The sequence below is a fragment of the Coenobita brevimanus genome, chromosome 93 (assembly GCF_032717465.1).
Source record: "Coenobita brevimanus isolate Jiangsu-jjx chromosome 93, ASM3271746v2, whole genome shotgun sequence".
NCBI classification, from domain to species: domain Eukaryota; kingdom Metazoa; phylum Arthropoda; class Malacostraca; order Decapoda; family Coenobitidae; genus Coenobita; species Coenobita brevimanus.
Window position 1 is genome coordinate 61,230,592 of NC_137046.1, and position 14,104 is coordinate 61,244,695.

The window sequence follows — 14,104 nt, forward strand, 5'->3', positions numbered from 1 at the left end:
ATCCAGACACAGGTGAAATAAACATAAGGACGTCACCATAATGAAGTGGTTAATTATGGGCGGCAGGTGAGACTACGGATAGGTGAGGGGAGGGAAGGAGGAGGGGTGAGATGATGTATGGGGGGGATTACAGAGATGGCGAGGGTGATATAGGAAGTGATAAATGGCTGTGAAGGACTGGGGGACGGTGACACAAAACCGGAGGGGAAATTGGCGAGGTGGCGGGAATTATAAGAAGGGAATGGGAGAAGGAGGGGGCCTGAGGATTGAGGGGTGAGGAAGGAGAGAGAGGAGGAAGGAGAGAGAGGTGGAAGTAGAAAGATGAGGAAGGAGAGAGACGGTGAGGGAGAGGGTGAGAAAGGAGGATGGAAGGTGAGGGAGTGAGGAAGAGTAGAGGTAGTCGGCGAAGATGGGAAAGGGTGAGAAAGGAGGAGGGAGCGAGGCGAGGATGGAAGGGGGGAGGAGTGGTCGAAAGTTATGGGCCTTTATTTTAGTCTGCTTAGGAATCTCTAGAACCTCTTCCTTATCTATTTTATTTTTCCATATTGCGTGTTAATCCTTTCAATCCGATGACATATATTCATTCCCTTTTTTCTTGGTATTTTCAGGGAATTTGATCAAACTAAAGAGAGCGTTGCAATAGTGAAGGTGGAAATGAAGGCTATGTCTAACCTCTCAAGTTCGAAAAATCTCTCCTAGTGGATCAAATCGTCTGGACATAGTACGAATAAACTAAGAAATACGCTACCGGGCTGAAGATCTTAATATTACCTTGTACAGGTGTGGCCAATGATTCATTATACTGTCTCTAAAATGTCAAAACCTAATGAAGTATTGCTAACGAGTAATATTCATGTGAGTTTAGAAGGGCTAATCTCTCTCTTCATTAGTATCACTGGCCGGAAATGTAAGTTCTTTATGCACTATACCGCGATATGAACGGTGTATAAATAGCACAAAAAGTAATACTGCTGTGTCATGTACCAAATTAAGTGTTAAGGCAGAGGTGCTAGAACGACTACACCGATAAGAACACGGGCTATGAAGATGGGAGATGGAGAGTAGAGAGGATAATGAGCACGGAGAAGGATAGATGTGATTAGGGTAAATAGCAAGACGAGTGAGGGAGAAGGTAGGAAGTAGGGTCAGGTGAAGGTGGGTGACTGGCGTGAGGATGGCGGTGGGATGAGGGTGGAGATGGGTGGTTAAGCGAGGGTAGAGGGGTAATAGGGATAGACGTGTGAGGTGGGGTGGTGAAGGAGGGGTGAGGGTGAAGGTTGGGGAGGGGAGGTTGAAGGTGGGGTGAGGGAGTGGGTCGGTGATAGGATGAAGGTGGAAGGGCTGCTGGAAGCATGGAAACCGAAAACAGGGAAACACACTCACACACACACACACACACACACACACACACACACACACACAGACACACTCACACTCTCTCTGTCTCTCTCTCTGGAAAGTGAGACTAAACATTCAATAGTAAGCAATGTTGGACGGAAACATATAAATGCAAGTGATCAAGGAGCGAGAATGAAAAGTGGAAAAGGTGGAGGGTTGGCAGCGGTATAAGGAAATGGGAATGCTGGGTGTGGAGAGGTGAAAGGATGAGAGAAAGGGATGGAAAGGCAAGGTAAAGGATTCTGAGAGGTGTGGAGGGTCTGACAGTTGAGGGTGGAGCTGCAGAGGGATGAGTGGAAGGATGGGTGGAGGGGTCGGTGTGGAAAGGCAAAGTAAAGTGGGATTACGCAAGAGTTGTGGATACAGAGGGATGAAAAGAGGGAGTAGAGGGATGAAAAGCGGGAGTGGAGGAGTAGGAGGAGGGTATAAAGGGATGAATGAGAGTTGCTGAGAGTTACAGAGGGTAAGTAGTTGGTGTGGAGGGGAGTGGGAGTGTAGATGAATAAAATGGGCGATGTGGAAACAGAGACATAGTGTGTAGAGGCATGATGGACGGTGTGGAAGGATGAATGGAGAATTTTGGGGTAGGAGGGAAGGTGTGGTGAGGTGCTGTGGAGGGAAGGTAGTGTAGAGAAGTGTGGAGGAAGAAAAGGTCTGGGGAGGTCTTGTGGAGAGAAGGGCGGTGTGGATAGGTGTGGTGGAGGGAAGAAAGAGTGTGGAGAAGAGTGGTGAAGTGAGGGAGGGTATGGAAAGGTGTCGTGGTGGAAGGAAAGATGTGGAAAGGTGTGGTTGGAGGGAATATGGGTGTGGAAAGGCGTGGTGGAAGTAGGAAAGGTGTTAAGTGGTGGAGGAAAGGGAGATGTGAAAATGTGTGGTGGAGAGAAGGAAGGTTTGGACAGGTGTAGTGGAGGGAGGGAGGAAGGGAGAGGGACGTAGAGCGGTAAAGGGTGGCTGACCATCATAAAATCCCTCACCATTGATGGACCAGAATTTTACGACGCAGTCCCAGAGAAGCCGAGGCGAAGGTGCCCTCCCCTACCCGAGTGTGGAGGTGGCTCACTCGGTCATAATATTGAGCTGTTAATGGACAGGCTGTATTGCGGAGGGTCGGGGCGTGTTCGTGTACAGGCCAGTGACAGTGACGATCCTCTCTCTCCTGCATTATAGGGGTTGGCATGTGTTGGGGTCAAAGGACTTTAAAATTCTTCATTGCGACGACGGATTTTACACCCTCAGTCATATTATGGAGGTTGGAATATCTTGGGGTCACTGCTCTCATAGGACGTTTAATCTCTTCACTAAGGTAAGGATTTTTCTATTTTATCCTCGGTACCTCAAGACAAGATAGTAACATCCAAGAAGATACTCCCGGCCTGAAGAGGTAGGACACAATCGCTATTCATTCCTTCACTGGGATGGTGGCTTTTTACCATTTTATTCTCGCCACTGTCAGACGAGTTTACTTAGCTTCTGAAGGATCTCTTGCACTAAGGGATTAATGGAAAAGCTACACTCTCCACGGTCAGCGAATGATCTGGTGGCAGGCAGGGATGTTCCTCTCCTACATTAAAGATTCTCGGGTGTTCTGAGGTGAATGTTCTAGAAAAGTTTTTAAAATCACGAAGAAGTAAGCGATTACATGAGGCAAGTTGTTTCATTATGGAAAAATGTTCACGGGAGTCCAAACTTCGCATTCTTTGTTGCTAAAATGAATATCCTCTTTACGAGTTTCCGTCGGTAGACTGAGTTCACCGAGATGTTTACAGGAAAGGACATCAATAATATTTCGCGTGTATCATAAAACCGTTTGTAAAAATAGGCTTACTGAATAGCAGTATATATAGTTAAAAAACCAGCTTGTTTGGGTATTTCAGACAAAACTCTGAAAGACTATACATTAAGACATGTGGTGGATGGACAGACAAGGAGAGGTAGGTAGGATCGTTACTCCCACTCTCACACTGTTTACAAACATTGGAAGATCGGGAGATGGGAAGGAGTGAGAGGAGAGGAGGAGGAGGAGGACGGGGGAGGGAGAGGGAATGGGGGGAAAGCTACCGTGTCGGCCCGTCGATACCGTCTGAGGCATGACCGTGAGGGGGTGTGCCGGAGGGGTATCTGATCCCTTGCACACGTACGGCGGGGACCTGCTTTGCCCCTCTGACCACTTTCGTCACATATCCAACACAAGACACCACCACACCAATGTGAAAAAGAGGACAGTGGTAAAGGAGAGAGAGGAGAGGATAGCGAGGGAGAGAGGCTAGGAGGAAAGGAGGAGAGTGGTGAATGTGTAGGAAATGGGAAAACTGAGAAGAATGATACAGGAGGAGAGAAACTAGAAAGGAAGAGCTGTACAGGAAGGACATGAGCAAAGAACAGTGGCACATAACCATGGACTCGCACGATGTCAATTATTTTAGTTTTCATAATTATTGACTCTCTCTCTCTCTCTCTTACACACACACACACACACACACACACACACACACAAACAAAGGGTCTCCACTACCCACCTTGGCTCCTGCTTCGAGTGGGTTCCAGTAAACGACGATGGAGTTGTGTGCGATCTCCTCTATGCAGCCCACCAGACCCACGCTGTTCTTGGTGTCTGCAGGAAAAGAAATGTGCTTGAACTGCCTATCGAATGTGCGAGCGGCATTAAGGTAGATAATTAGTGTGTGTGTGTGTGTGTGTGTGTGTGAGAGAGAGAGAGAGAGAGAGAGAGAGAGAGAGAGAGAGAGAGAGAGAGAGAGAGAGAGAGAGAGAGAGAGAGAGAGAGAGAATTCATTAATTCCTGCATAACATTTAAACACGACCTCAAAAAAACTGAAAGGAAAACGACTGATATTACATGAAGATAAAGGGCGAGTGTGGGCAAGTTAGGAAGGGTGGTGTGTCGTGGGGAAAGGGGTCGTTACTGAGTAAGGTCAGAGATACCTGGGGGTCCTTTGCTGAGGTCATACCCCACACAATACGGCGTCATTCAATAGATAAACAGATAGATTATTGGTAGACAGATTATTGGTACACAGATATTAGGGATGGTGATAATTGACTGTGATGATGTTAATGCTGGTGGTAAAGACTCATGGCAAAGATGATGAGGATAGCAGTGGTGGTGATCAGTGATATGAGAGTAATGGTGGGTGATACTGGCAGTGCGTGAAAACTGTGATGATGTCTGTTCTGAAGGTGATGATGGTGGTGGTGATGGGCGCACACGATCATAAATGTAGTGCTAGTTTCGGTACGGTGCGTAATTGTGCCTGTGGTTAGGTTATGGTGAGGTTCGTGGTTATGGTGATCGAGAGGCAGTTATGGTGATCAAGAGGCAGCACTGACGACATCTAATGCTAGTGGTGATGGCGCTGTTATCAATGGCTTTCAAGTTACTGACTTGATTTTGGGCCTAGTGATAACTCGAGTGATAAGGACGGTTGTGATGAGGTAGTCCTGCAATTGGTGGCTCTTTTGCAGGATGAAGAAGAGAAAGGATAAGTTCACAAAATGGTTGCAAGTGGATTGTTGGGATGGGGTGAGGGATTGTAGCTGGGGCAGGACAATATTATTACATGAAAGTTGTGCTCACCTCAGATGAACCGTGGAGATACGGTGTTAGTAGTAGTGATGATGATGATGATGATGATGATGATGATGATAATAATAATAGTAATAATAATAATAATAATAATCACACACACACACACACACACACACACACACACACACACACACACACACACACACACACACACACACACACACACACACACACACGGTGAAGGGAAGTAGCTGTCGGCGTGGGTGAGTATTATGGTTATTGGTGCTATGAAGGAAGCAATGATTAACATGATATATACATCTTCTGACAATAAGCCCCTTAATTACCCGTTCAAAATGTTATCATTAACTGAGACTGGTTCTAGCTCTCAGGGTGCTGTGGAGTCGCCCTAAGGTTATTGAAAGTCTTGAGGGAGCCAATATATGATACTGAACTAATTGGTTCACTGGAGTCTAAAGATCAAGTGCGCAGTGATATGCTGGGTGTTTATAAGTAAATAAACCATAGTTATACATCGGCAGGTGACACGAAAAAGCAAAAAATTATAGACAGTTAATCTCTTCAAGATCAGGAAAACTCTAGCACTCTATTCCACCTAAAGACAGATTTTATTCAGCTGACTGAGACACAAGAGCCTGAAAGTGCATGTAATTAAATAAGGATGGTACGACGTGAAGGTCTGATAATAATTATAAAAAACTGTGGGGGAATGAGTCGCCTTAGCCTGGGAAAATGTGAGGCCATATGATCCCTGTGCGAGCCGGGGTGAGCCGCCCTCCAGTCCTCTGTGTCTCACTCACTGCGGGGCTCGTGTTTCACTCTCAGGTCTCCCTCCCTCCCTCGCACTCATCCGTCCTCCTCCTTTATTCCCTATCTTTCTGGATTTCCTCGTTTTCTTCTCCCCTTTTCCTCCCTCGTCAAATATTTTAACTATTGTACCCCTTTCTGGATTCCCCCTTTTTCTGCTTCCCTTTTCCTCCCTCGTCAAATGTTTGTATTACTTCACTCCGATGACGTGTTGTTTCCACCACCAGACAATTATATTTCATTCTGGTGAGGCTATTCGAGCTAGATTGCTTTGATGTAGCTTTCACTAACCTCCTCAGTCCTATAAATCAGTCCTAAGATTAATAAGAACTCCTGACAGTAGTAAAAATGAAAATAAAAAAAAAAGTCCTCGGGATGAAGAAACTTTTTAATTTTTATCAACGCTTCTTTTCCTTCAAGTTTATTCCACTCTCGCTATTTCTCATCCCGTAGTTGCTTTTTTCTGCTCCTTCCTCTATCTGTCTTCCATCACTGTTCTTTCGTAATTAGCCGTTTTTTCCTTCCTTCTTGTTCTTTCTCCCTGTCTCCTGTTTCTCACTCACTGCTCGGCTCGTGTTTCACTCCAACGTCGCCCGTCTTGCACTTTTCTCTCTTCCTCCTTACTCCTCAGATTTTCTCTCCTCCTCTTTCCTCGGTTTTTCTCTCCTTCCTCTTCCTCCTCGCTTTTTACCTTCCTCATTCCTTTGTGTTTTATCTTCTCACATTTGTTTCTTCCAATTTCTTGCACTGCTTCTTCATTTTTCTATCTTAATTATCAATATTTCGCCTTACTTCATGTATTACTCTCTTTTCATTCATTCTTTCCTTTCCTCCCTCCCTGATTCTCTCTCTCTCTCTCTCTCTCTCTTATATTATTCATATTTTTCTCTGTTTTGTCACCATAAAAAAATCTTTGCTTTCACCTTCCAACCTCATCATTTTTCTTTCGACTGCTATCCATTTCTGACGGTGATCTCACATTCCCCATGTTTCCTTTCATGTCAGCGATCTTTTTTTTTTTTTATATAAGTTTTTGCGTAGTTATCAAATGATTTTCTGATCTGTATTTTCTTATTACTGTTAATAACGCACTCTCATTTCTCCCTTCTTTCCTGCTTTCTCATCCTTTTATAGTTTCTCCTTCTCTCTATTTATCGATGTGACTAATGGATTTCTCAGACTGCTTTTACGCCTCCCTTTCCTTATTTCACATTCTGTGGGTAAATATAATAATCTGTTCTTAACAATCACAGGTTTGTATGACTCTCTCAGCTGAATAAAATATGGAATACTGGATCTCTCTCTCTCGCTTCAGTCGTGCCAGCTACTGTCCTCTTGCACTTATCCTTCGCTTACCCTACAATTTCTATCATCATCTCACCTTCTCTCTTCCACATTTATTTTTCATAATTGGATCCTGCTTGTCATTTCCTTCAGCGACACATTTACATTCCTATTACTCTTTTCTCGTTTCTACTTTAACAGTTCCTCTCTTGGGTTTTATTTTTCCTTCTACTTATTCTCCTGACGTCAACAAAACATAATGTTCTTCCCGTATTACCCATTCTCTTGGTTGATCATATTTTGTGATGTTTACTGTCGGGCATAATGATGATGATGATGTATGATGATGATGGTGATGATGATGATAATGATGATGATGATGACGATGATGAAGTTTCGATTCGTCTTGCATCTCTGTTTTTCCTCCTGTTTTCATCCATTAGTTACATGTTCCTTTCAGTTCTTCCTACTTTTTTCCCTCCATTTTTCTACCTCCCTTCCTATCCTCCTCATTTTCTTCTTTCCTTCACTCCTCTTTTGGCTTACCTTTCTTCCATTTTATTTCTTCTCTCCGGAACTGTGGGAAAAGATTCTCTCTCTTTTCTCTCTCCCTCCATCCCTTCTTCTCCATCCCTTCATCCCCTTTTCTCTCCTTTCGCACCTTTACTACATTCCAACTATTTTTCTTCCTATACTGTATAGTGGGTTAACCCTTCCTAAATGTCCTTTCATTCTTTTCCCTCCACATTCCACTTTCTACCTCCCCTTCGTTTTCCTCCGTTTCCTTCTATTTCCTTCTCCTTCATTTCCTTCTCTTCCATTTCTTTTTCCTCAACTCTCTTTTGCCTTCACATTTTTCAGTTTTCCTCCAATTTCCTCTCCCTTTCTCTATTTTCTTCCTCTTCTCTCCATCTCCCTTCCACCCCCGCAGCGTGTCGTGTGAAATATAAAGAACTGTGGTCGGCTTGTCTTGTCTGTTCTCATTTCCCGGGGGTCACACGCCACTATCCAGTTACACATTCATTTCCCCCGATTCCTTCCCGCCACGTTTCCAAAGAAATGAGTGACGCAGTCCAGTTAATAATTCACTGTCTTGTACCGCACAGGTGAAATACGGTTGACATATAAGGCTATATGGTGTGCGTGTCCTAAAAACATAACAAATATCATTCCTGGAAGGTTAAGTCCGTGCTGATCGAACTTTATAACTTCTCTAGATATTTGGCACTACATTACATACTTCCATGGACTACATCACTGACCTATTGCATATCTGGCTGCTAACATAAATCCATACTGCAGAAATTTCAAGAATAAAAAGCTTTCTTGAGAGAATCTTTAAATAAATATGACTTTACTGTTACACAGCAGTTTACGGTTTAGTATAATCGAAGACGAAAAATTCGACAGAAATATTTCTGACCCTGATTTTATCATCTCATGCTATTCTTGTGAAGTGGCGGGATGGCAGGGCGGCCGTACGGGCAAGGCAAGCACAGATCTTGTTGATAAGCCGCCAGAGTCTAGCCCAGCTCCTACTACAAGCACTTGGGATTACTACTGGTGTACCCATTGAAATCTCTAAAAGATCACTGTCGGCATCTCTTTGATGTCCAGAATTGTCTTAAGGTTTGTGCAAGTGTGCAAATGTTGGTGGGAGAAGTCATGAACCTTAATTCCGAAGCAGGAGGAGGAATATAGACAGAAACGGCAACACTGGTCAAGATATCTAAGGGACGTGGGAGTAAATTGCGTGCCGGCGGCGCTACCGAGCTAATATTACACTGGGCAAGAACCTCTACCAGGAGTTTGTCGGGAAATGCCTCCTAACTTTTCGGGTGGACGTCTCGCGTCTTCCCCACTCAACCTCCGGGGAGGCCAACGTGCTCTCCGGCTCTTACCTCTCCTTCCTTCACTTCCTTTTACGAACTTCCCCGGCGAGCTTTACTTATTGCCAACTACAATCTTTTCTTCTACACAACTCGTTATCCTGATATGGCTGTACTTCTTGTTCTGAGAGGCTAGTTGTTGTTACCATTGGCGGTTTTCCGTGGTGCACCCTCCTTGCATCGAGAAATGTTCAGCAGGCTCCGTAAAAATTGGGGTGAACAACATTGGACAATATGACAGAAAATAATGCAAAGTGCAGTGTTTACGTAACGCCTTAGTAGAGACCTTTGTAATTCTCCACAGATCTTGTTGCTTTCTTTTATTCAATTAAAAAAAGAACCACTCTGACGGAACAAGTCTAGTATTTTGTTCCAGCTGACGTCAGATGACTTAGTTCACCTGAGACTGAGCCATTGAAGCCTTAGCATTAAACACAAATTTAACATCGACCGCTACTGACGTGAAAGTGGTAGGGAGGATTATAAATGTTGAAGGATGCGTAGGGGGTAAGGGATGGGGGATAGGATAACGGGGAGGGGCAGCGATTTAACACCTACTCCGAGCAAAGTGAGGGGCTAATTGTTACGCCTTGGTAAACACATCAATCACTGCGACTTTTTACTTCTAATTGAGCAAAAAACCGCATCTTCGACATTTAAAAGTAAGTAGAATCTGGTGTGCTATACTTATAACTTATTTATTTAATCGTACCTGCCGCTTGAGAGTTGATGGGAGCAGGCAATTATAGACTGCACTAAAGTGACGAGATAATTAAATGGGTGATTTTATCGTACTCTTATCGGGCAACTTTTACCAAGCCTCTAGTATTTTTATCTTATTTTTATGGAGTAACTGACAAAACTGGGGTGCCCTGTGGTCAACACTTTAGTGGCTTTGTCTTACTCCTAAACCGTATCTTTGGTAAAGCTCTGGTATCTTTAGCTTTCTCTTAGGCAGGTAACTTTGGCAAAATTCTACGATACTGAATGCGGTGGGTGAGATATATAGGGTAGAGCGAGAATTATTTATTTTCTGTAACGTTTCGGGCTATACAAAACCAATATTCAATCTCACTTCGGTCCCTTTGAAGATGGGTTCTGTGTAGCTCGAAACGTGAAAGAAAATAAAGAATACACGCTCTATCCTGTGTATCTCACCCACCGAATTTGGCCGCTAATTAAAATATATCACCCTCATTCTATGATAATGTCTTTATCATACTCTTAGGGAGGTAACATTGAGAAGTATCTAGCGTCTTTACGTTACTCTTTCGGGCAAAATTTTCTTGCATTTACCTTACTTCTTTGGGGGCAATTCAGTAAAAGCTCTAGTGCCTTTATCTTACTCAGAAACAAAACTAATGCCTTTATATCTTTCATAAAGGGGTGACTTGGGCAAAATTCGAGTACGTTGCGTGTGAAAACCCAAAAGGCCCACCCTAGTGCCTGATCGTATGTAGCAGAGGGAGGCCATCCACCCTCGCTGTGGGGGTTCTAACACAGCACTTTGTACGTTCGTCCATCAGACTGGCGGGCCGTTCCTTCTCCATTCAGTGTATTCATAAAAAAATAAATAATGTTGACGAAATGTGGTCTCGCTATTGAACAAGGAAGCCCCTGCCACAGAATCCATAAACTTTCTTAAACCTAGGCTTAAGCTCAAGTCAAAGACTGCTAATTTATGCTTAATCTTAACACAGTAACGTTATTATATTTATAAAAAAAAACCTGCAGTAAACCATAACGTAAAAAATCAAGACATAGTAATTCTGGAAATACAGATCACTGATATGGAAAATTCACCATCCTAAGAACTAGCTGTAATCTTCTATGACTACGGACGCTGGGCAGTATCTTCAACAAGTCACTTTCTGATAACTTGAGGGTTTCTTCTCCAGTAAGGAAGCTTGAATTACTATCAATGATTAAAGGAATACACGAATAAATCTAGACTGAAGTGTTAGATGGGAGGGTTGGTTTAAGCAGTTTGTGGTTCTTAATAAGGCTGCATATAAGTGGTTGTGGATGTAAGAGTTAGGGAGAGAAAGCTGTCTTCTTGTATTTATCGCGCTCATAGTTAACCGCGTGGCTCCTAACGAGATATTTCAGCAAAAAATCTGAAGTGTTCCCTGATGAGAAATGCTGCGAAGCCTGGTAGGTATATTTATGAAATGAGGTGTTGAAATTATAATTTGTTGGGTGGAAGAAAGAGACACAAGTTAGAGCTTAAAGTGCTTGAATTCTCTATATTCTCTAACGTTTCGGGCTACACAGAACCCATCTTCAGGAAAGTTAGAGAAAATAAAAAATTCAATCCCTAACCTACATATCTCTCCCACCCAACATTTCCACTTGTCACAACGGATTATCTACAATTATATCTATCTCATGGTCGGGAGAAGTCTAGTATTCGACTGCTGCTAACGCCAAACCATTTTATTCACCTGAGATAGTCACAACAGCTAAAGAATGTTAACCCTGCCATCCCTAACCCTCTCATGGTAAGCCAACTCTTGCATTCTATTCTCTCTAGTCTCAAACGATTATAATCAGCTAAGAGTAAGTCGCAGGAGCCTAAATGTGAAAGCGGGTAATCTGTGTGTTTTGAGAAAGGTTTGGTGTGGCAGTGGTAGTACTCTGGCTGGTGCGTGGGAAAGGTGGGGCAATGGGAACACGAGGCTGCAGATTTCCTTACTACACACCATCACGGCACAATCTCTTTTTCAGGAGGGTGAGGGTCAGGATTAGTTAGGTTAGGTTAGGGTAGGGTAGTCTGTTATCGCTGGGCTTAATTAGATGAGGATATGTTTGGTTAGTGTGCGTGTGTGTGTGTGTGTGTGTGTGTGTGTGTGTGTGTGTGTCAAGGGGTGTAAGTGTACTGTGTACTGTTCAACGAACACATGATACTAATTTTCTTTTATGTTAATTAAAACAATGCATCGCCATTTTACGAAACACGGCGAATGGTGAATTACTGAGGAAAAACAACACACACACACACACACACACACCTACAGTACGAAATACTCTACCCACCTCCATAATATCACTACAGAAGATCGAGGAAAATGTCAAGATTTTGTCTTCCAAAAGTCGCTGTACGGTTAGAGTAAGATTCTCATATTATCTTAGCAAAGTTTACCGAACACATTAGTATAGGCTAGTGTTAAGTGTTCTGTGTGTGTGTGTGTGTGTGTGTGTGTGTGTGTGTGTGTGTGTGTGTGTGTGTGTGTGTGTGTGTGTGTGTGTGACGGCAGTGGTTGCGTTGAGTAAAAGTTTATATATTTTTTGTGACCTGAGCGTCATTTCTCGTGTTGTCTGTGTGATCTTCAACACCTAAGTTAGTCTATAATGAAATATAACACACACACACACACAGGTAAATTTCTTTCCTTTTTTTGTACGTCGTCTCTGTTCCTCTCCGCGAGTAAGGAACAAGAGCTTGGAAGCGATCCAATCCATCCGTCACTCTCCAGCACCCAGCAATTTGGAGTAAAAAGATGGAGACAGCTTTTTCCCTCTTCAACTTTACCATTAGGATGACATTTACACTCGCTGCTTGAGGGAGACATGATTACTTCCTCGTGCCTGTCTGTGTTTGGCCTTCTGATGATGGGCAGTAGCAATGGGTGTACACAAAACACAACTGCTTTCAAAATTTACTTGGATCGTGTTTCAGAACCGCACTCGAAGGGATTTTGTGTTCATCCTCCATACAATGTATAATGACACTTGATAATTTCGGTACATTTAGTAGAATGACGTTTGCAACTTTTACATAAAATTTTAGAGTGAAAGGTGATTGTTAATACTTTCAGAAAATTTAGGAAAAATGGAGAAAGTAATATATATTTTTTTTTTGTAAATTTATTGCCAAAGGTCAGTTTAATATTTTGTTCAAAGAATAATTTAGTGAGAAGAGGGAATGTAAATTTTCAGCAAATTTATTGAGATTGATACAGGTAATATTTTCAGTCAATTTAGGATGAATGCTAAATATAATGCTTCTTTTTTAACGAGCAAACATCACTCTCCGAAATTATCACTTCCCCCACGTCAACCGGAGTGAAATTGCAAGCACTCCTCTTGAAGTCCAATATTAAGACGGGCCTTATAAAGCACCCTGGATCCGCCGAGGAGAGAATAATTCCCGGCACACCAGCAGTCAGGGATAAACACTAATCAAGGAGCCCAGGTAACAATTTGCGTCTTTATCTGCTACGGAATCTTATGTACAGACAGTGGAGATGCGTGCAGGTAAGAGCCCCATTCAATAGTAATTATACACATTTTGCCGGATGAGTGCAAAAGGGGAAGAGAGGCTAGGGGTAAGGATGGGGGGGGAGTGGGGGGGAGATGAAGATTCCCCCTTCCCCCCGCCCATCCTTCTCAAGCGGTCTCCTGTAGTTCCTAATCTGTTTCGTAGCGGGGAATGTCATGCTGCAGGTCCCGCCTAGGTCGGTAATGAGGGGGAATGTGTTGGAGGTGATGGGTTTATGGGCACCAGAGAGCCTGTTAGTGCCTGGGGGATTACTAGTGGCTGTGTTTGGGGCTGTCAGGGGGCAACGCGGCGCTCCACCCGTCCGTCTGACTGACTACTTGGCCTGTGTGGTGGTGGGGGCGTCAAATTATGATGTCTGTGGTGCCTCAGGTGAACTCAGTGCCGCCTCTATAGGTCTTACCTCCGGCTATTTAACTTTTCGTTAGATATGCACGGCTAACTACCTAAAGACGGTGCAGGAGGGGCCGAGATTGTTGTGGGCTATCTTCATAATAAGCAAAATGACTTGTGTACATCTGATTCTTACATATGATCATTTCACAGAACTGTGGGGCTAAGAAACATGAAAGGTACTTGGATGACACGAATATAGTATTTCTAAAAAGGTACGTATTAATTGCCTTATAAGTGGAGTTCATGGTGAGGCTGCATATCTGATAACCAAAATAATTATGCAGACACGTAAATTTACAAGGCATTCGATACAGGTGATTGCAGTGGTTAATATGCTGGTGTGAAGGAGTGAGAGGCGCAACATTCCAACTCATCCTATATTCAACAAACTGGGACACCCACTGCGTTGCTATATATCTGACGACCCCCTACAGGTCATTATACTCTCCACGGCAAAAACAAAAGCAAGACGAGGTTACCAGCGGG

At 43.5% G+C, this 14,104-nt stretch overlaps 1 protein-coding gene across 1 annotated transcript in view; it reads right to left on the reverse strand.

Annotated features, from left to right (window-relative positions):
* The window catches only part of LOC145412506 (protein grainyhead-like), an 841,526-nt gene that overhangs the window by 27,830 nt on the left and 799,592 nt on the right, over window positions 1-14,104 (reverse strand). Inside the window, exon 11 of the mRNA XM_080282393.1 lies at window positions 3,915-4,009. Coding sequence (XP_080138519.1) covers window positions 3,915-4,009 — 95 coding nt within the window. The remainder of the gene's footprint in view (window positions 1-3,914; window positions 4,010-14,104) is intronic.